This window comes from Scyliorhinus torazame, chromosome 14 (genome assembly GCF_047496885.1).
Source record: "Scyliorhinus torazame isolate Kashiwa2021f chromosome 14, sScyTor2.1, whole genome shotgun sequence".
In the NCBI taxonomy this organism is placed as follows: Eukaryota; Metazoa; Chordata; class Chondrichthyes; order Carcharhiniformes; family Scyliorhinidae; genus Scyliorhinus; species Scyliorhinus torazame.
In genome coordinates this window covers 214,490,430-214,517,173 of record NC_092720.1, presented here as the reverse complement: position 1 = coordinate 214,517,173, position 26,744 = coordinate 214,490,430, and the positions used below count along the sequence as shown (strand labels likewise).

The 26,744-nt window shown below is 53.8% G+C and overlaps 2 protein-coding genes across 2 annotated transcripts in view; both read right to left on the bottom strand.

Annotated features, from left to right (window-relative positions):
- LOC140390483 (zinc-binding protein A33-like) overlaps positions 1 to 643 on the bottom strand; it is a 44,969-nt gene extending 44,326 nt beyond the window's left edge. The window contains exon 1 of the mRNA XM_072475649.1: positions 76 to 643. Within this exon, the coding sequence (XP_072331750.1) occupies positions 76 to 477 (402 nt within the window). The 5' untranslated portion in view covers positions 478 to 643. The remainder of the gene's footprint in view (positions 1 to 75) is intronic.
- On the bottom strand, positions 524 to 25,637 carry LOC140389155 (uncharacterized). The gene is made up of 2 exons (XM_072473314.1): positions 25,625 to 25,637; positions 524 to 1,884 (listed from the first exon to the last, which is right to left on the bottom strand). The coding sequence occupies exons 1-2, from the start codon at positions 25,635 to 25,637 to the stop codon at positions 524 to 526; spliced, it is 1,374 nt and encodes a 457-aa protein (XP_072329415.1).
- Positions 25,638 to 26,744: the final 1,107 nt, after the last annotated feature.

The following is a 26,744-nucleotide window of genomic DNA, read 5'->3' as shown; positions in this document are numbered from 1 at the left end:
AAAATCACAGAATGAAAACGTCAGAGCAGGAAAATGGGAGAAACCTATCAGTTTATAAAATATTTTCTAATTTACCTTGTAGATTTCAACAGCTTTCTGAATCGGGGTGAAGCAGTGTTCTGTGTGTTCCCAGCTACAAATCACACAGATCAATTTCTTGTCAGTTTCACAAAACAGCTTCAGTTCTTCCTGATGTTCCTCACAGTGAAGTTTACTTTCCTTCTCTTCCGGATTCAGATTTAATTCTCGAGTTTTCTCGGTCAGATTCGCTAAGGCCCGATTTGCCCTGAGGATTCTTTCCGGAAACTCCTCTCTACATTCCAGGCAGGAGTTTCTCTCCTTTTCCCAACACTGGGTGATACAGGAGCGGCAGAAGTTGTGTCCACAATCCAGTGAAACCGGATCAGTGAAGAAGTCAAGACAAATGGGACAAATTAAATCCTCGGCCAAACTCTGGACCTGCTGTCTGAGAGCCATGTTCACACTCAGCACTTCCTGATCCAAACTGCTTTTAATGTGGATGTTACCGCATTCCTGAACTCATCCAGTTCCGCGATTTCCTGATGACGTTCACTACGTACCAATGATAACGGGGCCAATATACATACGCCGCTGATCCGGGCGGGCCCCTCTCTCTCTCCGGGGCCGGGCGGGCCTCTCTCTCTCCGGGGCCGGGCGGGCCTCTCTCTCTCCGGGGCCGGGAGGGCCTCTCTCTCTCTCTCTCCGGGGCCGGGCGGGCCTCTCTCTCCGGGGCCGGGCGGGCCTCTCTCTCTCTCTCTCCGGGGCCGGGCGAGCCTCCCTCTCCGGGGCCGGGCGGGCCTCTCTCTCTCTCTCTCCGGGGCCGGGCGAGCCTCCCTCTCCGGGGCCGGGCGGGCCTCTCTCCGGGGCCAGGCGGGCCTCTCTCTCTCTCTCCGGGGCCGGGCGGGCCTCTCCCTCTCTCTCCGGGGCCGGGCGGGCCTCCCTCTCCCTCTCTCTGGGGCCGGGCGGGCCTCTCTCTCTCTCTCTCTCCGGGGCCGGGCGGGCCTCCCTCTCTCCGGGGCCGGGCGGGCCTCTCTCTCTCTCTCTCTCCGGGGCCGGGCGGGACTCTCTGTCTCTCCGGGGCCGGGCGGGCCTCTCTCTCTCTCTCTCTCTCCGGGGCCGGGCGGGACTCTCTGTCTCTCCGGGGCCGGGCGGGCCTCTCTCTCTCTCTCTCTCTCCGGGGCCGGGCGGGACTCTCTGTCTCTCCGGGGCCGGGCGGGCCTCTCTCTCTCTCTCTCTCTCTCCGGGGCCGGGCGGGCCTCTCCCTCTCTCCGGGGCCGGGCGGGCCTCTCTCTCTCTCTCCGGGGCCGGGCGGGCCTCCCTCTCCCTCTCTCTGGGGCCGGGCGGGCCTCTCTCTCTCTCTCCGGGGCCGGGCGGGCCTCCCTCTCCCTCTCTCTGGGGCCGGGCGGGCCTCTCTCTCTCTCTCCGGGGCCGGGCGGGCCTCCCTCTCCCTCTCTCTGGGGCCGGGCGGGACTCTCTCTCCCTCTCCCTGGGGCCGGGCGGGACTCTCTCTCTCTCTCTCTGGGGCCGGGCGGGACTCTCTGTCTCTCCGGGGCCGGGCGGGACTCTCTCTCTCTCTCTCTGGGGCCGGGCGGGACTCTCTGTCTCTCCGGGGCCGGGCGGGACTCTCTCTCTCTCTCTCTGGGGCCGGGCGGGACTCTCTGTCTCTCCGGGGCCGGGCGGGACTCTCTCTCTCTCTCTCTGGGGCCGGGCGGGACTCTCTGTCTCTCCGGGGCCGGGCGGGACTCTCTCTCTCTCTCTCCGGGGCCGGGCGGGCTTCCGGGAGCTGAGCTGCAGTCGGAGGCGAAGCGATTCCCGGAACCGCGGCAGATGCGGAAATGGGGCCGCGCCCAGAGCCTGAGGCCTCTTAAACTGATCGCCACCGTCAGGCGTGTCGTGATATTCAAACACACATCCTGATAGACAGACCAACAGACAAATCAGCACACACAACACCACAACCAATCAGAGACACACATCCTGATAGACAGACCAACACAAATCAGCACACACAACACCACAACCAATCAGAGACACACATCCTGATAGACAGACCAACAGACAAATCAGCACACACAACACCACAACCAATCAGAGACACACATCCTGATAGACAGACCAACACAAATCAGCACACACAACACCACAACCAATCAGAGACACACATCCTGATAGACAGACCAACAGACAAATCAGCACACACAACACCACAACCAATCAGAGACACACATCCTGATAGACAGACCAACAGACAAATCAGCACACACAACACCACAACCAATCAGAGACACACATCCTGATAGACAGACCAACAGACAAATCAGCACACACAACACCACAACCAATCAGAGACACACATCCTGATAGGCAGACCAACAGACAAATCAGCACACACAACACCACAACCAATCAGAGACACACATCCTGATAGACAGACCAACAGACAAATCAGCACACACAACACCACAACCATCGAGACAAGGACAGGGACGGTATAAAAGGACGAACACGACACCCGGTGGCCAGTATAGCTGGAGACCAGGATGAAGACAGATCTGTTACAATACACACAGGGGGACACCACGTGCAGAGTATCCAGACCGAATTGCAAATAGAAGTTGAAATAAAATCGAGTTGTACCAAATACAACTATGTTGGTTCATCTGTGCATCAGAGCACCCAACACCACAAGGAGAAGAAGAGAGTGCGAAGGGGAAAAATAGAGGGAGGGAGAGGCCTTAGTCTCTGAAAAGATTACGTGTAGTTACTGGGTTAGGGTGATAGGGTGGAGGCGTGGGTTTAAGTGGGGTGCTCTTTCCAAGGGCCGGTGCAGACTCAATGAGCCGAATGGCCTCCTTCCACACTAAATTCTATGATTTTACCTCTGTGGTGGTATGTATTAGGGGTAATACGGTACACCACTTGTCGACAGGCTATTGGTGGAGGGATGCCAGGTCCTGATAGGATCTGCCACCTACGGGACTCCACCCAGAAATGCCGGTATAAGAACCCAGTTTTTCCCTCAGCAGTTGTATTCTGTAACCACGCTGCTGGGGTTGAAGTTCTGCTTAATAAAGCCTTCAATTGACATTACCTCAACCTGCCTCGCGTCATATTTAAAAAAATATATATTTTATTCAAGATTTTTTGGCCAAACATAAAACAGTACATAGTTTTTCTTTTAAACAACAATAAAGCAATATAAATAACTGGCCAGTTTTAAACAAATAAATAATATATAAACAAAAACTAAATGGCAACTGCCTTATCAAAAATAGTTACTCTCCAAAGATACAATCCAACAGTCCAATATACATTACCTATAACAAATGCCTATACATATACAACGACATCCCTGAGAGCCCGCCCGGATCCTTCCCCCCCCCCCCCCCCCCGGGTTGCTGCTGTTGTCTTTCTTTTCCATTCCCTCTATTGTTCTGTGAGGTAGTTGACGAACGGTTGCCCCCGCCCGGTGAACCCTTGAGCCGAACCCCTTAATACGAACTTGATCCGTTCTAACTTTATGAACCCTGCCATGTCGTTTATCCAGGTCTCCACGCCCGGAGGTTTGGCTTCCTTCCACATAAGCAATATCCTGCGCTGGGCTACTAGGGACGCAAAGACCAAAACATCAGCCTCTCTCGCCTCCTGTACTCTTGGCTTTTCTGCAACCCCAAATATAGCCAACCCCCAGCTTGGCTCGACCCGGACCCCCACCACCTTCGAAAGCACCTTTGCCACCCCCACCCAAAACCCATGTAGTGCCGGACATGACCAGAACATGTGGGTGTGGTTCGCTGGGCTTCTCGAGCATCTCCCACACCTATCTTCTACCCCGAAAAATTTACTGAGCCGTGCTCCAGTCATATGCGCCCTGTGTAAAACCTTAAATTGTATCAGGCTTAGCCTGGCACATGAGGACGACGAGTTTACCCTACGTAGGGCATCAGCCCAGAGCCCCTCTTCGATCTCTTCTCCCAACTCTTCCTCCCATTTCCCTTTCAGCTCCTCTGTCATGATCTCCCCCTCATCCCTCATTTCCCTATATATATCCGACACCCTACCATCCCCCACCCATGTCTCTGAGATCACTCTATCTTGCACCTCCTGTGTCGGAAGCTGCGGAAATTCCCTCACCTGTTGCCTCGCAAACGCCCTCAGTTGCATATACCTAAACGCATTCCCTTGGGGCAACCCATACTTTTCCGTCAGCGCTCCCATACTTGCAAACGTCCCATCCAAGAACAGATCTCTCAGCTGTGTTACCCCAGCTCTTTGCCATGCTCCAAATCCCCCATCCATTCTCCCCGGAACAAACCTATGGTTATTTCTTATCGGGGACCGCACCGAGGCTCCCGTTCCTCCCCTATGCCGTCTCCACTGCCCCCACATTTTTAGTGTCGCAACCACCACTGGGCTTGTGGTGTATTTATTCGGTGAGAACAGCAACGGCGCCGTCACCATTGCTTGTAGGCTGGTCCCCTTGCAGGACGCCCTCTCCAATCTCTTCCACGCCGCTCCCTCCCCTTCTCCCATCCACTTACAAACCATTGAAGTATTGGCGGCCCAGTAATAATCGTTTAGGCTTGGTAGTGCCAGCCCCCCCCCCCCCCCCCCCCCCTATCTCTACTACGCTGCAAAAAAAACCTCCTCACTCTCGGGGTCTTCCCGGCCCACACAAAACTCATAATACTTTTCTCGATTCTCTTAAAAAAAGCCTTCGTGACCATCACCGGGAGGCACTGAAACACAAAGAGGAATCTCGGGAGAACCACCATTTTAACCGCCTGCACCCTACCTGCCAGTGACAGGGACACCATGTCCCATCTCTTGAAATCCTCCTCCACCTGTTCCACCAATCGTGTTAAATTAAGCCGGTGTAAGGTTCCCCAATTCTTGGCTATCTGAATCCCCAAGTACCGGAAGTCTCTTGTTACCTTCCTCAGCGGTAAATCCTCTATTTCCCTGCTCTGCTCCCCCGGATGCACCACAAACAACTCACTTTTCCCCATGTTCAATTTATACCCCGAAAAATCCCCAAACGCCCCAAGTATCCGCATTATCTCTGGCATCCCCTCCACCGGGTCCGCAACATACAACAACAAATCATCCGCATACAAAGATACCCGGTGTTCTTCTCCTCCCCTAGACACTCCCCTCCACTTCCTGAAACCCCTCAGTGCTATGGCCAGGGGCTCAATCGCCAGTGCAAACAATAACGGAGACAGGGGACACCCCTGCCTCGTCCCTCTATAAAGCCGGAAATAATCAGAACCCCGCCCATTCGTAACCACACTCGCCATCGGTGCCTTATACAGCAACTGTACCCATCTGATATACCCATCTCCAAAGCCATATCTCCTCAGCACCTCCCACAGATAATCCCACTTCACTCTATCAAATGCTTTCTCGGCATCCATCGCCACCACTATCTCCGCTTCCCCCTCTGGTGGGGGCATCATCATTACCCCGAGCAGCCTCCGTATGTTCGTGTTCAGCTGTCTCCCCTTCACAAACCCAGTTTGGTCCTCATGAACCACCCCCGGAACACAGTCCTCTATCCTCATCGCCATCACCTTGGCCAGAATCTTAGCATCCACGTTTAAAAGGGAAACGGGCCTATAGGACCCACATTGCAGCGGGTCTTTTTCCTTCTTTAGGAGGAGCGATATCGTTGCCTCTGACATAGTCGGGGGCAACTGCCCCCTTTCCCTAGCCTCATTAAAGGTTCTCGTCAGAAGCGGGGCCAGCAAGTCCATATACTTCCTATAAAATTCCACCGGGAATCCGTCTGGTCCCGGGGCCTTCCCCACCTGCATGCTCCCAATCCCTTTCACTACCTCCTCCATCTCAATCTGTGCTCCCTGTAAGGTTTTCGGGCAATTCGACCTTTTTGGAACTGCCCAAGAATAAAAACTCAGAGACTGTAAACTGACTTTTCAGCCAAGAAAACGGAACCAGTTTTCCCAGCAGGCTTGGCCCGCTGAGCTGAGTAGGGACATAAGTACATAAGTATTTACAAAAAACCCCCTAGGAGCTACAAGGAAGAAGGAGCCAGACAACAAGATAACATCAAAACACAGACAAAGGGGCACGGGAATACACAGGAGGCTTGCATGCAAGCAGGACAATGGGATGGTCATAGCCCCATGCAAATGTAAATGACCTGGCCTCCACCAGAGCAGAATCCAATTAACACCCCATCAACATAGCGAGGTGAGATTAGCAGCCATCTCCGGAGCAGCTGGAAGACACTGAAATTCTCCACAAGAGAGCCTAACCTCGTTATCCTAGAAAACAGACTGTCTGGGTTCAGCATATTGCGCTGGAAAAGCCCCTAGAAGATAAGCGGTAGAAAAAACCAAGTTGGAGGCGGACCTGGGGGAGGTACTCCAATCCTGACAGAAGCTACCGGCAGAAACTCACTGGGAGGAGGGGGGCGGAGCCAGCGCCAAATTCAAATCGCGCAGGTCTGAAAAAAACCAAGTTGGAGGCGGACCTGGGGGAGGTACTCCAATCCTGACAGAAGCTACCGGCAGAAACTCACTGGAAGGAGGGGGCGGAGCCAGCGCCAAATTCAAATCGCGCAGGTCTGCCTAGCTGGAAGGGGCGGACCTGCGAGGAATACCCGGAAACATACAGCTCTGGCCGGCTCAAAGGGGGCGGGACCAGCGGGAACTTTAAATCTTACCTTTCTCAATGCAAAAGGGGCTGGCCGATCACAGAACAAAGCCAGGTAAAACAATATAAAAGGGGCTGTGTTTTCGATTGGGGGTCTCTTCGTTCTTGGCTCGACCTCTGCACCCCTGACTTGACCTCTGCAGCCTGTGACCGTAAGTACTCTGCAGCAGCTTGCGAAACTCCCTTGACTTTAATAGTGGTTGAGGCTTTGGGGAAGGGAACTTGTTTTGTGTCTTGTGATATTGCTAAAAACTGTGTAATCATAAGAATTTTCGTTGTGTCCGCTATATTACTTTTGAATAGACTTAGTTTGTATTAGAGCATAAGATTTTATTGTGTTTCTTCTGTTGATGATTTTGACCTGGGTTTTGCAATAAACCTTGATTTGATGATAATTGGAGTCGTTTAAATTCTTCAATCTTTCACCAGCGATCTCTGACCAAGTCATTGTTAAAATACTCCTCACCTTAATTCCGGGTTCAAGAATCGAGGGTCATCTTGAGCGATTCACTCAGGACAGACTGCTGGTTAGGAAATAAACAGCAGTGTCCTATTCTCTCTCTTGGGAAAGCTACTCTAGTGGAGTAGGAACCGGGTGGGTGTTGCACCACCGGCAAGAGAGAGAGAATCAACTGGGTATTGGTAGGGGTCTGGAGATCTGTGTGATATAAGTCTCAGGCTGTCGGTTAGGAATAAACGGCAGGCTTGAATCAGTGCTCTCTTCAGTGGAAGTGTCCCAGTGCGACATCCCCTGGCCTCTGAAGTTTCAGTGCCAGCTGGAGAGAGACACACACAGATATTCAAACCCCAGATATCGGCCCAGTAGTGGAGTAGCGGAGATGGCACCCTCTACAATGGCGACCGCGGCAGGACCCCGGTGGTTTGGAGTATGTGACTTGGCAGAGGGGGTGAGGGAACGAAGCAAAATGGAGGAGAGAATATCCTCATATTTGTGGCAAAAGGTCAACCTCACCAAACCTTGGGTCTCAGAATTGATCAATGCGGAGCAACCGGTAATGGCAGCGGCTGCATGGACAGAAAGCAAGGCGCACAAAAGGCACTTGGAGAAGGCAGTTTGGCTGGTTTGCCTGTCTCAGCAGGTAGTCAACGCAGAGCAAAGGATCGAAGAGTTAGAGCAGGAGGCTAGCGCAGCGGAACGACTGCGGGGGGAATTGGCAGAAATGAGTCTAACAGGTGTGAGAAGAACTATCTCCACTGCCAGATAGTGGAGGGTAAAGAAAAGGAACGGAGGCTCCAGGAACTCTATGCTCGGAGTACAGAGCAGTGTAGGAAGCTGGAGGGGAAGTTCCGGGACATCCAGGCAGCGTACCAGGTGGCTCGCGAGGAAGTAGGGGACTGTGCCCATGGGCCGTGCCAGGCACGAATAACGGAGTTGGAGGAGACCTTGTCCAAGTTCAGGGGACAGATACACCTGGTAGGTCCAGGGGGGGTCCCAAGGGGCAAGGTGCTCCTCGCAGCGGATGATTCCCCAAAGGCCAAGGGGAATAGACCGCCTCCAGAGGCACCGGGATTGTGTCCGGGTCGGCAGGGGGGGATCGGGCTGCACGTTCAGGGGCAAGTCCAAGGGGGGTCGGCAGTGTATCCCCAGATAGCGGCGTCTCCTATATGGGTAGCTAGCCCGGGGACAGGGGGGCTACCCAACGAGGCAGGAGAGCTGGACAGTGGGGAGGAGGAGCAGGAACCCCAGGTAGGGCAGATGTGCCCTGTCAGGCAAAGGAGGTATGGTCCCCCGGCGGGGATGGCAAATAGGGGACCGGTTGAGGGCGACATTATCGTTCCTCATGGGGCATCCGCGCTCAGGGGGATGGTGGCCCACGTTCCCAAACTAACTCAAAAGGGGGATCCGTCGCTGCATTTTATGGAGGTGGAACAGGCAGCCAACATCAATGACTGCGACGAAGGGGAGCAAATAAAGATGCTCCTGATAACCCTAGATGCCCAGCTATGCAGGACAGTGACCTCTGGGAATGGGGGAAGACCTGACACCTGGGCGGCAGCACAGACTGCTGTTCTGGAGGCAATGGGCTTGAATCTGGGGAGCCCTTTCATGAGGGTGGGGGAAACCAAGCAGCAACCAGGGGAATCTCCCACCATGTTCGCAGACAGACTGTGGACTGTCTATATGGAGGCATGCGGGGTTCCCGCGGATAGACGGAATCTAGGGGAAAGAACCGCCCACTGGCTGAAAACCCTAGTTGCCAATTGTCTCCCTAACGTTAGGGCAAAAGCCGAACACTGGTTCGACCCGCAGACCCCGGCCCTTAATGAGGAAGAGGTCCTTAGGAAACTTACCCTCGCATATCGTAATGGGGAGAGGGGTGAGGACAAGCCTCTTAAGGGTAAAGTGCACGAAATCGTGCCAGCAGCCCCTAAGAGAGAGTGGAAGCATGAGGGCACCCGGACCTCCGACAAGAAACCGGTATGCTACGGGTGTGGGAAGGCCGGGCATTTCAAGAGGGAATGTAAAAACCCCAGCAAGCAGGAGAGGGCTCCCGCAGTAGAGAGTCAGACCCCGGTGGCAGGAGCAGCTGCCCCGGGAACCATCGAGATAAGTAAAATTTTAGCCCTTTTGCAAGGCTCAGGACAGGTGGCTATGGCAACGGGCCAGGGTCAGCCCGCCCCCGCACCCAGGGAAGCCTCCGAATGGCTAGCCCCTCAGCAACCCACCTTTCTATGCCCACTGGAGTATGGCCCATGCGGGAGACCCTGGGTAAAAATGGAGGTCCAGGATACGGTCGGGAGTTACCTACTGGACACAGGGGCTTCCAGTACTATAGTCCACACGGACAATCCCCGGGCATCCCCTCTGTCTAGCGGGGTACCCTATAGCCTCATTGGATTTACCGGGAATGAAAAAATGGGTTTTTTCTCTGTTCCCCTGTCTATCAGGTTAGGGGCACTCCAGGCGCACTGGAAATGCGTCCTGATGAGATGGGAACAGGAGGGGAAAGGGATCCTAGGAGCTGATTTCATAGTGGCTCATCAGATCCTGGTGGACCTAAGAAATCACTGCCTGTGGGGTGCAGCAACGGAAGGGACTGAAAGGGAGTTGAGGGTAATAGACAGAGCCCAGGAGAAGGGAGCTTTGTGCGTGGTACAGCCAAAGGAAGGGTACGATCTAGAAGCCCTGGAGAGGAATACCCCGGAAGAGTTCAGGGAGTATGTCCGCAAGAATCTGGCTGCTTTTGCCACCCACAAGCATGATTGTGGGAGAGTTACTGGGACAGAGGTCAGGGTAGATGGGGACCCCATGTCCCAGCCCCAGAAACAGTACCGCTTCCCCCGGGAAGCAGAGGCAGACTTGGAGGTGGCCCTAAACTCACTGGTGCGGCAAGGGGTGTTGAGGACAATTGCCACCCATGTAAACTCCCCGCTCTGGCCGGTGAGGAAGCCGGACAACTCCTGGAGGGCCACCGTGGACTACAGAGTCCTGAATAAACACATTCCGGCCTGCGCCCCAACGGTGGCGGCCGTGGCAGACTTGTTAGGAGAAATTCCAGCATCCGCCTCAATTTTTACGGTGCTGGATATTTCGAATGGATTTTGGTCCGTCCCGGTCAGAAGGGAAGACCAATACAAGTTTGCCTTTACCTTTAAGGGGCAACAGTACACCTGGACCTGTCTCCCGCAGGGATTCCACAACAGCCCGAGCATTTTCCATCAATGCATGGCCGAATGCTTAAAGGGTTTCAGTGAGCCACACAAGCTGGTGCAGTATGTGGACGACATCCTGTTGTTCACCAGTAATAGTGAGGAGCATGGGCCCCTAGTGGACGAGCTGTTGGGGATGTTACACAAAGGAGGGCTGAAAGTTAACCCTAAAAAGGCACAGATCGGGCTAGGAGAGGTGAAGTTCCTGGGGTTAACCCTGAGAGCTGGGGAGAGAGGGATTGACACCGCCAGGAGACAAACAGTGCAGGAACTCCCAGTCCCCGTAGATGTAAAGGGGATACGGTCCTTTTTAGGAATCACCGGCTACTGCAGGGATTTCATTGAGGACTATGCCACCACAGCAGCGCCTCTGCTTAGGCTGCTGCACAAGGGGGTGGAGTGGGACTGGGACAGTAAATGTGAGACGGCGTTCGTCCAACTCAAGCAGGACTTGCAGAAAGCCCCAGCCCTGGGAGCCATTAACCCCCGGGAGGAGTTTTTCCTGGAGGTGGCCGCAGGCAGCGATGGCCTGAGTGCTGTGCTCCTCCAGACCCGACATGGCAAATTAAGGCCGGTGGTGTACTCCTCTCGGGTCCTCACAGACGTGGAGCGGGCATACTCCAACTGTGAGAGGCATCTGCTGGCCACCCACTGGGCGGTAAAGCGGATGCAGGTATTTGTTAGGATGGGCCCCATCACCCTCCTGACACATCACACCCCGACCCAAATGCTGCTGGACGGCCGGATTAAGGACGGCACGGTCAGCAGCGCCAGAATCACCAGGTGGACCCTCCTGCTGTCTCAAATGGCCCTTCAGGTAAAAGGGCTGAATGAGCCACAGCTCGCAGCCAACCTGATCTACCCCGGGGAGCCACACCACTGTTCCGTAGAAGGGGTATGGGAGGTAGGGTTCGGACTCAGGGCAGGGCTGCACCCGACAGGGAGGGAGATCTATGTGGATGGGTCCAGTACGGTAGCGGAGGGCGTCAGGTTCACGGGCTGTGGGATCTGGGACCCCGATGCCGACATAGCCCTGGCCCTTAAACTCCCCCATACACTCAGCGCCCAGCAGGCAGAGCTGGCTGCAGTGATGTATGTGGTGACCCACCCCGACCGCTTTCCCGCGCCGTATACCATCTGCTCAGATAGCATGTTTACATGTAACTCCTGCACGGAGTACCTGGCTATCTGGTCCCGCCGAGGATACACCTCCTCGGATGGGAAACCACTGGCCACAAAACCCCTCCTTGAGAAGATCGTGGCGGCAGTTGGGCAGGGGGAGGACAGGTATATCCTCAAGGTGAAAGCTCACTCCAAAACAGAGCCACGGGGCGAGGGGAACCAGAAAGCAGACGGCCTGGCTCGAGAGGGGGCTAAGACTGGGATAGCGTGGGACCCGTACGAAGAAGGACAGGTAGCGGCCGTTACAAGACAGCCCCAGAGGGGGGAGGGGACGAGTTTGGCCCCAGATCTGGCCACTGCCCAGGGACAGGACCCCGAGCTAAAAAAAGTCATAACGGCCATGGGTAGACAGGAAAGGATAGAGGGGCCCTATGGGGGGAAGGATATCACACTGAAGGAGGGCATGCTCTTCAGAGGGGACCAGTGGATAGTGCCTTCCCAGCACCATAGGGAATTTATCGAAATGGCCCATGAGAGCCCCGGAGCGGGACATCCCGGCCCTGAGACCACCTGGCAACGGGTGGAGAGGGTAGGGTGGTGGCCGAGCCTCCGGGAGGATGCTCGCGATTTCTGCGCGAGCTGTTTGGTGTGTGCTACCAATAACCCGGACCCCAAGAAAAGAAAGGTCTCGTTGGGGCACATCCGCAGGGTGGAGGGGCCCTGGCAGTCGATACAGATCGACTATATTGGACCCCTTCCCCCAGCGGCAGGGGGTTACAAGTACTGTCTGGTGTTGGTGGATATTTTCACCAAGTGGGTAGAAGCCTTCCCCTGCCGAACAGCCACCGCAGCAGGCACAGCCAGGATACTGGTCAGGGAGGTATTCTCGAGGTGGGGACTCCCACAGTTTGTGGAGTCAGATCAGGGGAGTCACTTCACGGGACAAGTGATGCAAGCGACCCTGAAAGTCCTGGGGATTAAGGCAAAGTGGCATGTGGCTTATAACCCTCAATCCTCAGGTCCTGTGGAAAGGTTAAATAGGACCATAAAGGAGAGGATCAGGAAAGAAACAGGCAGCTCGCCCCACCGGTGGGTAGAAATCTTACCCTTAGTTTTAATGGGGATCCGGGCAAGCCAGTCCAGGAGCACAGGGTACTCCCCGCACGAGCTCATGACAGGGAGGGTCATGAGAACCCCGATCCATGTCAGGGTACCTTCCCTGACAGAGGGGCAGCTTAGGGAGGTAAACCGAGACAGGTTTGCTAAGAAGCTCATGGAGCAGCTAAAGGAAATTAACTGGCAGGCAGCGTTTAATATGGGAACCCAGCACCGGAGGAACAAGCTGCTGCTCGAGCCCCACACTACCCAGGAATGGGCCATAGGGGACCAAGTAATGGTCCGGAATTTTGCACGGGTAGGAGCCTTTGAGCCACTGTACGCGGGACCGTACAATATAGTGGACAAGGCCAGCCCCATGGTTTACGCAGTACAGCTCCCCCGGAAGATTAAATGGTTCCACGTGAACCAGTGCAAACTTTTCGACCCCACCAGGGCCGGTAAGAGTAAGTTGGGGGGGGGGCTGGGAGTGATAGTGGCGAAACCACCTGCAGAATTAACGACGGTGGGGGAGGTCCCTGACTCCACGACCACACAACCGGTGACAAGGTGCTGTCCCGAAGGGGCAGTCCCAAAGAGACCGACAGTGCTGCAAGCACCCAGCCCAGGGACAGTGACGATTCCCAAGCCCTTACCTGTGGGTCAGGTGGCCTGCCTTAGTATAGAGGCTAAGGAGGCGGAGGAAGTGGAGGTATCACCTTGGGTTTGGGAACCAGTCAGGGGACGAAGGAGCAATCGGGTCTCCAAGCCCCCGGTAAGATGGTCCCCATCACACCTCCCTAGAACCCGGTCCCGCAGTAAGGGGGCCCGAGTAGAAGGGAACGCTGAGGGATCCCCGAACCCTGTTGGGGAAGGAGAGGCAAGGGGCAGCCCGAACCCCCGGGAGGGGACGGTCTGGCCCGAGCCGTTGGACCAAACAGGTGAACTGCCCCAGTTTAGCGGGGCACAGTTTTAATTTGGCCACCCGGAGACGGGTGGCATTGTATATATCATATTCCTTTTTCTTTCCCCCTGTTAGTTCTAATTAGTGTGTAGTTGTGTGTGAAGTATTTAGGATCGTGGGAACACAGAAGCGCCTGGTGCAATGGTAAAATGATGAAGCACCAGGTACTAGGACCCTGGTGCAGCCGGGCTGTAAACACAGAATCACAGACAGGCTGCGGCAACTTCAAAGCGGGAGCTGCTGCTGCCGCCGGATAGCGGCAGGCACTAGGACCCTGGGGAGCCGGGCTGTAAACACAGAATCACAGACAGGCTGCGGCAACTTCAAAGCGGGAGCTGCTGCTGCCGCTGGATAGGACCCATGCACTTTAAGGTAGGTAGGGCTGTAGAGGCAAGGATGTGTTTTGTTTTTTACAGATGGGGCACCCGACGATGTGGAGTTTGCTGATCCTGGCGATGGTGGGACCGGGAGAACTCCGCAGAGGCGAGACAGAAGAGTCCTTTGTCTATGGGTGTTCTGGCGGCAGAGCCCCCCTGGTCACTACCGGACAGGGAAACCAGGTGGCCATAGAGCAGGCCCGCTACTCACACCTGGGGAGGTGGCCTGGGTGGCTGGGGTCGAACTCGACCAGGTACTCCAGCCACCAGAGCTTCACCTATGGAGAGGCCTCGGTACTCTGCGAGGAGATACAGGTGGCGACTGACCGGGTTAGGGTGACTGAGGGCAGGCGGGTGTGTTTAACCTGTGAGGGGGACGTTCCTGTGGGGAGATGGTGGTGGCTCAGGAAGCTGAGCCTGGACATGAGGGATCGGTCCTCGGACTGGGAACGAATGGACAATAACACCTACCGAACCATCACGGGGTCACCGGGTAGGATCACCGTTTGCTGGGATAAGTGGTGGGCTTCCGACCAGGGCATTTATCTATGTTTGTGGGGGTCGGCCAAGGCATGTCCACAAGGGGCACTAATCACTTTTGTAAGGTGGTGGCAGAACCCAGGGAACGGGATAAATTGACCGCACTGGGGAGGGATGTGTAACGCCCAGGGAAGGGATGACTGTAAAAGCTACCGAACTGCTGGTTCAGGTAAAGCGACCCCTGCCCACAGCCCAACCGATCGACCCTCACAACTGTCCAATCACCACCAGGGGGGGGGCTGAGAATGGTTTAGTGTTTGCCCCCACAAAGGAAATGTTGTACAGGGGGTACATTATGCTGTCGCCTCAGTTGGACTAAACCTCTCAGCTGCAGGTATCGACGATGGAGGATAAATGAAGAGCCCTCAACGGGAAGAAGCGAAGTGCAGCCAAGAAAGGAGGATCCTTGGTGAAATAAACAGATGCAATTGTAAATAGTTGTATGGATTCGCGGGTTTCAGTTACTTGATTGTGATATATGTACAGGGACCCTCACGTTTGGGGTTCCGGTGAAATGTGTACTTGATTGTGATATATGTACAGGGACCCTTACGTTTGGGGTTCCGGTGAAATGTGTATATGTTACTGTCTGCTTGAATTAAGTATGGTCTTGTCTTTCCCTTTCATTGAAATCAGGGGTAGCCTAGATTAAGGGAACTGTCTTGGGACTTGTAGTTTCGCATGTTGTTGAGGGGGGGCCTACGGTCCACACAAAAGGAAATAATTGCCCTTCACCTGTGTCGATACGGTCCAAGCAGGTAGGGACGTATCGAAGGGGCATCTGTAAGGTTTTCGGGCAATTCGACCTTTTTGGAACTGCCCAAGAATAAAAACTCAGAGACTGTAAACTGACTTTTCAGCCAAGAAAATGGAACCAGTTTTCCCAGCAGGCTTGGCCCGCTGAGCTGAGTAGGGACATAAGTACATAAGTATTTACAAAAACCCCCCTAGGAGCTACAAGGAAGAAGGAGCCAGACAACAAGATAACATCAAAACACAGACAAAGGGGCACGGGAATACACAGGAGGCTTGCATGCAAGCAGGACAATGGGATGGTCATAGCCCCATGCAAATGTAAATGACCTGGCCTCCACCAGAGCAGAATCCAAATAACACCCCATCAACATAGCGAGGTGAGAATAGCAGCCATCTCCGGAGCAGCTGGAAGACACTGAAATTCTCCACAAGAGAGCCTAACCTCGTTATCCTAGAAAACAGACTGTCTGGGTTCAGCATATTGCGCTGGAAAAGCCCCTAGAAGATAAGCGGTAGAAAAAACCAAGTTGGAGGCGGACCTGGGGGAGGTACTCCAATCCTGACAGAAGCTACCGGCAGAAACTCACTGGAAGGAGGGGGCGGAGTCAGCACCAAATTCAAATCGCGCAGGCCTGCCTAGCTGGAAGGGGCGGACCTGCGAGGAATACCCGGAAACATACAGCTCTGGCCGGCTCAAAGGGGGCGGGACCAGCGGGAACTTTAAAACTTACCTTTTTCAATGCAAAAGGGGCTGGCCGATCACAGAACAAAGCCAGGTAAAACAATATAAAAGGGGCTGTGTTTTCGATTGGGGGTCTCTTCGTTCTTGGCTCGACCTCTGCACCCCTGACTTGACCTCTGCAGCCTGTGACCGTAAGTACTCTGCAGCAGCTTGCGAAACTCCCTTGACTTTAATAGTGGTTGAGGCTTTGGGGAAGGGAACTTGTTTTGTGTCTTGTGATATTGCTAAAAACTGTGTAATCATAAGAATTTTCGTTGTGTCCGCTATATTACTTTTGAATAGACTTAGTTTGTATTAGAGCATAAGATTTTATTGTGTTTCTTCTGTTGATGATTTTGACCTGGGTTTTGCAATAAACCTTGATTTGATGATAATTGGAGTCGTTTAAATTCTTCAATCTTTCACCAGCGATCTCTGACCAAGTCATTGTTAAAATACTCCTCACCTTAATTCCGGGTTCAAGAATCGAGGGTCATCTTGAGCGATTCACTCAGGACAGACTGCTGGTTAGGAAATAAACAGCAGTGTCCTATTCTCTCTCTTGGGAAAGCTACTCTAGTGGAGTAGGAACCGGGTGGGTGTTGCACCACCGGCAAGAGAGAGAGAATCACCTGGGTATTGGTAGGGGTCTGGAGATCTGTGTGATATAAGTCTCAGGCTATCGGTTAGGAATAAACGGCAGGCTTGAATCAGTGCTCTCTTCAGTGGAAGTGTCCCAGTGCGACATCCCCTGGCCTCTGAAGTTTCAGTGCCAGCTGGAGAGAGACACACACAGATATTCAAACCCCAGATATCGGCCCAGTAGTGGAGTAGCGGAGATGGCACCCTCTACATCCCAGTCCCGCCCTCTCCTGTTCCTCCACCTTAGGGAATTCCAGCTGATCCAGAAAGCACATCATTCTGTCCTTCCCTTCCGGGGGCTGAGCTTTATATAATCTTTCGTAGAATGTCTTGAACACCCCATTCACTCTCTCCGCTCGCCGCTCCATCTCTCCCTCCTCATCTCTCACCCCCCCTATCTCCCTCAATGCTCCCCTCTTCCTCAGTTGGTGGGCCAGCAACTGGCTCGCCTTCTCTCCATATTCGTACTGTACACCCTGTGCCCTCCTCCATTGTGCCTCTGCATTACCCGTAGTCAACAAGTCAAATTCTACATGTAGCCTTTGCCTTTCCCTGTACAGTCCCTCCTCCGGTGCCTCCGCAAATTGTCTGTCCACCCTCAAAAGTTCTTTCAGCAACCGCTCCCTTTCCCTACCCTCCTGCTTTCCTTGATGTGCCCTGATAGATATCAGCTCCCCTCTAACCACTGCCTTCAACGCCTCCCAGACCACTCCCACCTGAACCTCCCCATTGTCATTAAGCTCCAAGTACCTTTCAATACACCCCCTCACCCTTAAACATACCCCCTCATCCGCCAATAATCCCATGTCCATTCTCCAGGGTGGGTGCTGTTCTTTTTCCTCCCCTATCTCCAGGTCCACCCAATGTGGAGCGTGGTCCGAGATAGCTATAGCCGTGTACTCCGTCCCTGTCACCTTCGGGATCAATGCCCTTCCCAAAACAAAAAAGTCTATCCGTGAATATACTTTATGGATGTAGGAGAAAAATGAGAACTCCTTACTCCGAGGCCTGCTAAATCTCCAGGGGTCTACTCCCATCTGTTCCATAAAGTCTTTGAGCACCCTAGCTGCAGCCGGCCTCCTCCCAGTCCTGGACCTCGATCTGTCCAGCCCTGGGTCCAGCACCGTATTGAAGTCTCCCCCCATTACCAACTTTCCTGCCTCTAGGTCCGGGATACGTCCCAACATACGCCTCATAAAATTGGCATCATCCCAGTTCGGGGCATATACGTTCACTAGAACCACCGCCTCCCCTTGCAATCTGCCACTAACCATCACGTATCGACCCCCACTATCCGCCACTATGGTCTTTGCCTCAAACAGTACCCGTTTCCCCACTAATATAGCCACCCCCCTGTTCTTTGCGTCTAACCCCGAATGAAACACCTGCCCCACCCATCCTTTGCGTAGTCTGACCTCGTCTATCAGTTTCAAATGCATCTCCTGCAACATAACCACATTTGCCTTTAATTTCTTTAGGTGTGCGAGTACCCGTGCCCTTTTAATCGGCCCATTCAGCCCTCTCACATTCCACGTGATCAGCCGGGTTGGGGGGCTCTTTACCACCACCCCCCTTGTCGACTAGACATCCCCTTTTTTAATCCAGCTCCTCACCCGGTTCCCACGTAGCCGTATCTCCCCCCGACGGCGCCCTCCCGCCTCGACCACCCCACCCCGTACCAGCTCCCCCTTCTCCCCAGCAGCAGCAACCCAGTTAACCCCCCCCCCCCCGCTACATCCCTTTCTAGCGTAATTGCACCCCCCATGTTGCTCCCAGAAGTCAGCAAACTCTGGCTGACCTCGGCTTCCCCCTGTGACCTCGGCCCCCACTGTGCGAGGCCCCCTCCTTCCTGCTTCCCTGTTCCCGCCATGATTACCATAGCGCGGGAACAAAGCCAGCGTTTCCCACTTGGCCCCACCCCTAATGGCCGGCGCCCACAGTTCCTCATCCTCTCTCCCCCCCTCCCCCACAACATGGGGAAGAGAGAAAAGTTACAGGGTCGCAAGATTAACAACTTGAGGGATCATCCCTTCCCCCTTTTCCCCCCCTTCACCCCACGTAATCACCCCACCACTTTGTCCCAAACGTTCTTTTTCTGGCCCGCCTATTCCAGCTTCTCCTCTACAATAAATGTCCACGCCTCTTCTGCCGTCTCAAAGTAGTGGTGCTTCCCTTGGTGTGTGACCCACAATCTTGCCGGCTGCAACATTTCAAATTTGACCTTCCTTTTGTGAAGCACCGCCTTAGCCCGATTAAAACTTGCCCTCCTTCTCGCCGCCTCCGCACTCCAATCTTGATATACGCGGATCACCGCGTTCTCCCACCTACTGCTCCAAGTTTTCTTCGCCCATCTGAGGACCATCTCTCTGTCATTATAGCGGAGAAATCTCACCACTATGGCTCGAGGTATTTCTCCAGCCCTCGGTCTTCGCGCCATAACTCGATAAGCTCCCTCCACCTCCAACGGGCCCGTCGGGGCCTCCGATCCCATTAACGAGTGAAGCATTGTGCTCACATATGCCCCGACGTCCGCCCCTTCTGCGCCTTCGGGAAGACCAAGAATCCTTAAATTCTTCCTCCTCGCATTATTCTCCAGCACCTCCAGCCTTTCCACACACCTTTTGTGTTGTGCCTCGTGTATCTCTGTCTTCACCACCAGGCCCTGTATTTCGTCTTCATTTTCAGCGGCCTTTGCCTTCACGACCCGAAGCTCCTGCTCCTGGGTCTTTTGCTCCTCCTTTAGCCCTTCAATCGCCTGTAATATCGGGGCCATCTCCTTTTTTAGTTCTTCCACACAGCGCCGCAGGAACTCTTGTTGGTCAGGGCCCCATGCTAAACGGCCACCTTCCGACGCCATCTTGCTTTGTGCTTGCCTTCCTTGCCGCTGCTCTAGAGGATCCTCCGCAATCCGGCCGCTTTCCTCTCCTTTTTCCATCCGTGTCCAGGGGGGATTCCCTTCTGGTTTACCGCACAGTGTTTTTAGCCGTTAAAATTGCCGTTGGGGCTCCTATTAAGAGCCCAAAAGTCCGTTCCACCGGGAGCAGCCGAAACGTGCGACTTAGCTGGTCATCGCCGCACCCGGAACCTCCTGCCTCGCGTCATATTGACGGTGCTACAATTTATTAAGCAGAATTTAAATTGAAGAAAACAACGTGGGAACATGGAGCTCCGAATCACCCCGGAGTGCCTGCGCATCGCACCCCAAGCAGATAACTCGGCCTCTATCTTCAAACACTGGATGGCATGCTTTGAGGGCTACCTCCGAACGGCCCCCGGCACACCGACTGACGAACAAAAGATGCAGGTCCTCTATTCCAGGGTGAGTCCTGACGTCTACTCCCTTATCGAGGACAAGGACGGTTTCACCGGTGCCATCGCCGCGCTGAAGGATATCTACATCCGGCCCGCCAACCAGGTTTTTGCTCGCTACCAGCTCGCCACACGACGGCAATTTCCGGGGGAATCGCTGGACGAGTTTTATAACGCCCTGCAGATCCTGGGTCGAAACTGCAACTGCCCGGCGGTAACAGCGAGTGAACACACAGAGCTCCTGGTCCGCGATGCGTGTGTGGCAGGTTTGGCCTCTTCCCAGATCCGCCAGAGGCTTCTGGAGAAAGAATCTCTGGGACTTACAGAAGCTCGGGCCCTGGCGACATCCCTCAATGTGGCCTCGCGTAACGCCCGCGCCTATGCCCCCGACCGCACTACAGCCCCTTGGGCTCCATGGACCCCCGCTGCGGTCGACTCTCCGACACCCCCCCCACCCCCGCAAACCTGCGCGGCCAAAACACCAGACCAACCGGGAGGGCCCCGCTGCTATTTTTGTGGCCAGCCGAGACACCCTCGGCAGCGATGCCCGGCCCCCGCGGCTACCTGCAAAAGCTGCGGGAAGAAGGGCCATTACGCGATGGTGTGCAAGTCCCGCGGGGTCGCCGCTATCTCCGGGGAAGAAACGGGACCACAGACCCAGCCCCCCCAGCGATCCACGTGTGACCAACGGACGCCGCCATTTTGGACCCCGGACGCCACGAGGGAGAGATGGGCCCGCCATTTTGTCCACCCCCGACCGCGCTCGATCCGCGGACGCCGCCATCTTGGCTGAAGGACCCCGACACAGATGGCCACATACTGCCTGATTACGATGCTCAACTTCAACAACCACGTCTGGCTTCGACGACCCTCGACCAGTCGCGACCCCGGACGCTCCAGACTGCAACCACTACAGTCCTAGTGAATGGCTACGAGACGCCGTGTCTTATCGACTCTGGGAGCACGGAGAGCTTCATTCACCCGGACATGGTAAGGCGCTGTTCCCTCGTAATTCGGCCAAGCACCCAGAAAATTTTCCTGGCGGCGGGATCCCACTCCATTCAGATCACGGGGTTCTGCATCGCTAACCTAATGGTGCAGGGGAGGGAGTTCCGAAATTACCGGCTGTATGTCCTCCCCCATCTCTGTGCGCCCACACTCCTAGGGTTGGACTTCCAATGCAACCTCCAGAGTTTAACATTTAAATTTAGTGGCCCTATACCCCCACTGACTGTCTGCGGCCTCGCGACCCTCAAGGTTGAACCGCCTTCCTTGTTTGCGAACCTCACCCCGGATTGCAAACCCGTCGCCACAAGGAGCAGACGGTACAGCGCCCAGGACCGAGCATTCATCCGGTCCGAAGCCCAGAGGCTGCTGAAGGAAGGCATCATCCAGGCCAGCAATAGTCCCTGGAGAGCCCAGGTGGTAGTTGTTAAGACCGGGGAGAAACAGGATGGTCATCGACTATAGTCAGACCATCAACAGGTACACTCAGCTAGATGCGTACCCTCTCCCCCGCATATCCGACATGGTTAATCGGATTGCACAGTACAAGGTCTTTTCCACCGTGGACCTCAAGTCCGCCTACCACCAGCTCCCCATCCGTCCTGGTGACCGCAACTATACTGCCTTCGAAGCAGACGGGCGGTTATACCACTTTTTAAGGGTTCCACTCGGCGTCACGAACGGAGTCTCGGTCTTCCAACGAGAGATGGACCGAATGGTTGACCAGCACGGTTTACGGGTCACGTTCCCGTATCTTGACAACGTCACCATCTGCGGCCATGACCAGCAGGACCACGACGCCAACCTCCAAAAATTCCTCCAGACCGCTCACGCCCTGAACCTCACTTACAACAAAGAGAAATGCGTGTTCCGCACCAATCGTCTAGCCATCCTGGGCTACGTAGTGCGTAATGGAGTGATAGGCCCCGACCCTGAACGCATGCGCCCCCTCATGGAGTTCCCTCTCCCCCACTGTGCCAAAGCCCTGAAACGTTGCCTGGGCTTCTTTTCTTATTACGCCCAGTGGGTCCCCCAGTATGCAGACAAGGCCCCTGCACTAATCCAGTCCATTACTTTTCCCCTGACGACAGAGGCATGCCAGGCCTTTAGCCGCATCAAAACGGATATTGCAAAGGCCACGATGCGCGCCATTGACGAGTCCCTCCCCTTCCAGGTCGAGAGCGACGCATCGGATGTAGCTCTGGCGGCCACCTTCAACCAAGCAGGCAGACCCGTGGCCTTCTTCTCCCGAATCCTCCACGCTTCAGAAATCCGCCACTCCTCAGTGGAAAAGGAGGCACAAGCAATAGTGGAAGCGGTGCGACACTGGAGGCATTACCTGGCCGGTAGGAGATTCACTCTCCTCACTGACCAACGGTCGGTTGCCTTCATGTTCGATAATGCACAGCGGGGCAAGATCAAGAACGACAAGATCTTGCGGTGGAGGATCGAACTCTCCACCTTCAATTATGAGATCTTGTATCGTCCCGGAAAGCTGAACGAGCCGTCCAATGCCCTATCTCGCGGCACATGTGCCAATGTACAAGTGGACCGTCTACAAGCCCTCCACGAGGACCTCTGCCACCCGGGGGTCACTCGTTTCTACCACTTCCTTAAGGCCCGCAACCTCCCGTACTCCGTCGAGGACGTCCGAACAGTCACCAGAAACTGCCAGATCTGCGCTGAGTGCAAACCGCACTTTTTCAGGCCAGATAGAGCGCACCTAGTTAAGGCCTCTCGACACTTTGAACGCCTCAGTTTGGATTTCAAAGGCCCCCTCCCCTCCACCGATCACAACGCGTACTTCCTGAACGTCATTGATGAATACTCCCGTTTCCCTTTCGCCATCCCCTGCCCCGACATGACAGCGTCCACAGTCATTAAAGCCCTCAGTACCATTTTTACACTGTTCGGTTTCCCCGACTATATCCATAGCGACAGGGGGTCCTCCTTTATGAGTGACGAACTGCATAAATTCCTGCTCAGCAAGAGCATAGCCTCGAGCAGGACGACCAGTTACAACCCCCGGGGGAACGGGCAGGTAGAAAGGGAGAATGGAACGGTCTGGAAGGCCGTCCTGCTGGCCCTCCGGTCTAGGAGCCTCCCAATTTCCCGCTGGCAGGAAGTCCTCCCGGATGCCCTTCACTCTATCCGGTCCCTGCTGTGCACCACCACGAATCAAATGCCTCACGAGCGCCTCCTCCTCTTTCCTAGGAAGTCCTCCTCTGGAACGCCACTTCCGACCTGGCTAGCAGCTCCGGGACCCATACTGCTCCGGAAACATGTGCGGGCGCACAAGTCAGATCCGTTGGTGGAACGGGTGCATCTCCTTCACGCCAACCCGCAATACGCCTATGTGGAGTACCCCGATGGGCGACAGGACACGGTCTCCCTGCGAGATCTGGCGCCCTCCGGAGCTACCCACACCCCCCCAACGCCAATCACCACCTCCTCACTCCCGCCGGTTCATCCCGCAGCCACCCCCTTCCCGGGGGGTTCGGTTCTCCTCCCAGACCCGCCCAGGAGTAAGGACACAGGGGACAGCGCTATGCTCCCAGAGTCGACGGGACTCGAGCCAGCGCCATCACCACCACGCCCGAGACGATCGGAAAGGACGACCAGGGCGCCCAACCGGCTCATCGAATCACTTTAACTCTCAACGTTTTCAGTTATTGTGTCTTGTTATAGTTATGGCATCATGCCGACCCTGTTTGGCCCGTTGGCCCAGTTGAAGCGATAATTTTGTGTTTTGTTCAAAGTTACGGCACAGTACCGACTCTGTAAACCCCTACCACCATGCAAACCACCATCCCGCCGGGTTTATTTTCAACAAGGGGTGAATGTGGTGGTATGTATTAGGGGTAATACGGTACACCACTGCCACCTACTGGACTCCACCCAGAAATGCCGGTATAAGAACCCAGTTTTTCCCTCCATTTCCCTCAGCAGTTGCATTCTGTAACCACGCTGCTGGGGATAAAGTTCTGCTTAATAAAGCCTTCAATTGACATTACCTCAACCTGCCTCGCATCATATTGACGGTGCTACACCTCTAATACCCTTGCCATTAAAATTGAGGCCATCCAGCCTTGCCTTATTCCCTTGGAACATTGTTGCTCTTATTAGCCTTAGTTTTATTAGCTCTAATTATGTCACCTTTGCTCACGAGTTGCCAGGTATCTTTTGGATACCGCCACATGTTTCAAGCTCGAGTTATGATTAATAAAACAGCACACCGCTTAGTAAGATTGAAATCAACGGTCATTTATTATGTACAGCAATAATTACTTACACAATAATCCTACTTTCTATATCACTACCTACCACTACTGGCCAATACTTAACTTTTGGGGATGGCCCACCAGGTCAGGGAAACAAATGGTTTATCAAATTGGATCTGGCCTGCGGGATTCAAAAGGCTGATACGGGTCGATGGCTAGGAGTCTCTATCAGGTAGTGATCGCTGGAGTCAAACTTACAGCTTCTGGTCGATGTTCTTGCGAAGGTTGCGAGCAGGAGAAGAAGGGAGAGAGAGAGAGAGATCTGAACTTGGCCCCTAATTTTATAGGGCCCAGGGGCTTCCCGCCTCTCAGGGCGGCCCTTGACCCTGAGTCCCAAGTGATTAGACTTGTTCCCAATCACTAGGTTCGATACGCTCCAATAATGGGGCGATTCCTCGATCGGAGGGTGGTCGTTCACCTGTCTTTCTCTCGGCCACTGCAGGCGCCGAGAGTTCTGGCCCGGCATTCAATTGCTAATATGTTGCAATTGTTCCCGGGAATAGCCGATTAAACTGCAGATGTCTGGGTTGATGTGCTGCTAATGGTCTTGAGTATCGATCTGGGCCGACTTCCCCAGAGCCAAATACGCTATTCTGTCTGCAGCTGTCCGTTTGTGTCCTGTTGGCTGCTTTTCCCAGCAGCCTTTTCAGTTAGCCATTTTACATCGGGTTTTGGCCAAATTAATCGGGAATCAGCCATTTTAGGTGGCTACAACATAATACAGCTGCATTCACTCTGACTTGATTACTTTTATGCTGCATCCATATTCTGCTAACAGTCTGTGTGCCCTCTCCCTGCTGAATTAGTTTGAACTGCCAACAGCACTAGGAAACCCACCGGCAAGGATGTTAGTCCCACACTTGTACAGGTCCCACCTTCCCCAGAAACGGTCCCTTGGGGGTGGCATAGTGGGGCAGTGGTTAGCACTACTGCCTCAGTCGCTAAGGACCCGGGTTCGATCCCGGGTCACTGTCTGTGTTGAGTTTGCAAATTCTCCCCATGAATGCTTGGGTCTTAACCCCGCAACCCAAAGATGTGCAGGATAGGTGAATTGGCCACGATAAATTACCCCTTGTTTGGGAGACAATAATTGGGTACTCAAAATTTATTTTAAAAAAAGAAACGGTCCCAGTGATCCATTATTCTAAAATTCTCCCTCCTGCACCAACCTGTAAGCACGCATTCATCTGCGTTATTCTCCTATTTCTGTACTTGCAAGCATGTGGCACTGGGAGCAACCCAGAGATTACTACCCGCGAGGTCCTGCTTTTTAGTCTACTGTCTCGGTACCCGAATTCTGAATGCAAAACCTCATCCCCCTTTCTACCTGTGACATTGGTACCAACATGGACCATGACCTCTGCCTTATCACCCTCCCCTTCAGGATGACCTGCAGCTGTTCAGTGACATCTTAGACTCTAGCAACGGGGAGGCAACACACCTTCTTGCGTCATGTTGATGGCCACAGTAGTGCCGATCTGTTTCCCTGACTATACAATCCCCTACTACTATTGCTCTTCCTCTCTTCTCCGCCCCACCCCCCCCATTAAGGGGCAATTTAGCATTGTCCTACCCTGCACATCTTTTGGTTTGTGGGTGTGAGACCCATGCAGACAAGGGGAGAATGTGCAAACTCCACATTGTTTTTACAACTTTTAAGAGTTTCTCCTCAATCAAATTTAAATTCTCCAAGAGTTTTTGCCATATTTCATTTTTAATTTTTCCAATTAATGGGTAACTTAGTGTGGTCAATCCACCGACACTGCACATCTTTGGGTTGTGTGAGTGACACCCATGCAGACATGGGGAGAATGTGTAAACTCCACACAGACAGTGACCCGGGGCAGGGATCGAACCCGGGTCCTCAGCTCTGTAGGCAGCAATGCTAGCCACTGTGCCACCCTTTTCTTCATATTTTGAAGAATTTTTTCTCTTCTTCCTCCCTGTGAGAATCTGGTATATATGGGAGAACTCGGATGTGCTGTGGGTCTGCGAGACTTCCTGGCAAATGGAATGTTAATTATGACTTGATCTCTACTTGCAAAACATAATAACACAATAAAATATCAAAAATCAGCACATTTACTTTAATTTTGGAAACCTTCTGTTTCTGCTGCTGCTCCATTTCTAGAACCATCGATTTCTTCTCTGTGAGAGAATCTAAGGAAGATTTCACCTCATCCTGGGATTGGGAGAGAAAATCAGAAAATAAAAGTGTTAGATCCTGAAAATGTGATTAAATAATCAGGGGATCAAATCTGTTCCCTTTTACCTTGTAGATTTCAACAGCTTCTTTAATCGGGATGAAGCGGTGTTCTCTGTGTTCCCGCGAATCTACACAATTCACACAGATCAATTTCTTGTCAGTTTCACAAAACAGCTTCAGCTCTTCCTGATGTTCCTCACAGTGAAGTTTACTTTCCTTCTCTTTCCCATTCAGCTTTAATTTTTTAGCTTTCTCAGCCATAGTAATGAAGATCCGATTTATCCCAATGTTTCTTTCCTGAAACTCCTCTCTACATTCTGGGCAGGAGTTTAACTCCTTATTTTCCCAGCACTGG